The sequence below is a fragment of the Helobdella robusta genome (genome assembly GCF_000326865.2).
Source record: "Helobdella robusta unplaced genomic scaffold HELROscaffold_2424, whole genome shotgun sequence".
NCBI classification, from domain to species: Eukaryota; Metazoa; Annelida; class Clitellata; order Rhynchobdellida; family Glossiphoniidae; genus Helobdella; species Helobdella robusta.
In genome coordinates, this window is record NW_008704273.1 from 1 (window position 1) to 1,538 (window position 1,538).

At 41.0% G+C, this 1,538-nt stretch overlaps 1 protein-coding gene across 1 annotated transcript; it reads left to right on the plus strand.

Moving 5' to 3' along the window:
• Window positions 1-44: 44 nt before the first annotated feature.
• HELRODRAFT_184709 (hypothetical protein) lies at window positions 45-1,353 on the plus strand (the record flags this gene model as incomplete). Its single annotated transcript, XM_009019513.1, has 2 exons — window positions 45-657; window positions 1,240-1,353. Coding segments are annotated over 2 exons (727 nt in total), but the record flags the coding sequence as incomplete, so codon positions are not given.
• Between the last annotated feature and the right edge of the window lie 185 nt (window positions 1,354-1,538).

Consider the following 1,538-nt stretch of genomic DNA (forward strand, 5'->3'; position numbering starts at 1 on the left):
CAGCAGAAATTTTCTCGCATCATCAAAACCAAACTCCAATTCAGCAGCAGCCACAAAAGCAATCCTCCCTGCACCAACACCTGCTACTGGACGTAGAGCAGCCACAGCAAATATACATACCACAACTCTTCCCCAGCCAGCCACAACAACACCCACCACACTCTCAACAAGATGAACAACAGCCGGAAGAACAAGAACACATCCACCACCAATCTTCACCACCGTCCACCACTCTCCACCACCACCAGCCACATCCAATCAGACGCCGATCCACACTCCGCTCAGAATTATCTCAAATCGCATCTTCATCTCTCATCATGGCCGCTTCGAAACGAGCCGCAATGTCCACAAGTGCTTCTTCTTCAAGTAGTGGTGGCAGCCTTCCTAGCAGGCTGACTGCAAGTGAAAAATTTAACAAAGCTACGAAAATCTCAGCTATAACGGCTTTAGCTGTCGGTCAGCCGAAAGTTTTATCATACAAGAAACGGCTGAGGAACAACAGCAGCAGCCTGACCGGAAGAGCTGGACTGCAGAAAAATGGCGGTAGTAGCGGTGAGGAGGATGGAGGCGACGGCGAGATGGATGAGGTGGCCAGCTGCTGCTGCGCTGCTGTGGCCGGCGAGTGCAGCTCCTGTCGGTCGGACAATGAAATGACCGGTCAGTATCTCTCTCTCTCTTTCTCTCATTCCTCTTTCTTTTCTTTCTTTCTCTCTCTTTCTCTGGTTGTTGATGCTTTTGTTGTGATTCATTCATTAGTGACAAAAAGTATTTAAGAGAGAGATGAATTGATTTAAAATTAAAACTCTGTAGTTATATGGAAATTAACTAGTTGGATTATAATCAGTCGATTCGTCATTTTGTTTGATGACGTAATCCTATCAGCTGATGTTTTTCACTTGTTAATTAGTTCATTTATTAAAAATGTGACTACTATTCGATCACTTTAAAATATTATTTTTGGTTATTATTTAACACAAATTTGGTTTCATTTTTAAAAAATTTGAAATTTTTTCAATTTAACATATAAATTTAATAATTTTTTCAACTTAACAAGCCACTAAATGCACAAATTTTTAGCCATCCATCTGATAATTCCTCCAACTGTCACTCAACTAGTTCGCATTGGAACATTCTCTTGCGATATACAACTTTTCAAAAATTTTCAAACACTCAACGTACAAAAAAAAATATTATTCACCCTTTCAAAAGATTTTTTTTCTATTTGACAAAACACCGCAGGCTCCAAGTCAGCCTTAGTCAATCCATCCAATGCCGATAACGTCAGCTTGACAGGCAACACGCTGGCCAATAAGAAGAGGGGTTTCAAACCAACGACTGTTGGCTACCGGCTGGGTACGTCTCTCTCTCTCCCCTCTCTCTTTCTCTCTTTCTATTCATTCTTTCTTTTTTTCTCTCCTTCTCTCTCTCTTAACTTTATCTTTTCTTCATTTTCTCTCTTTCTTCCCCTCTCTTTTTGTCTAATGCATGTGTGAGCGTGTGTGAGTCTGAGATACAAATCTAACCATAAATTACAGTTT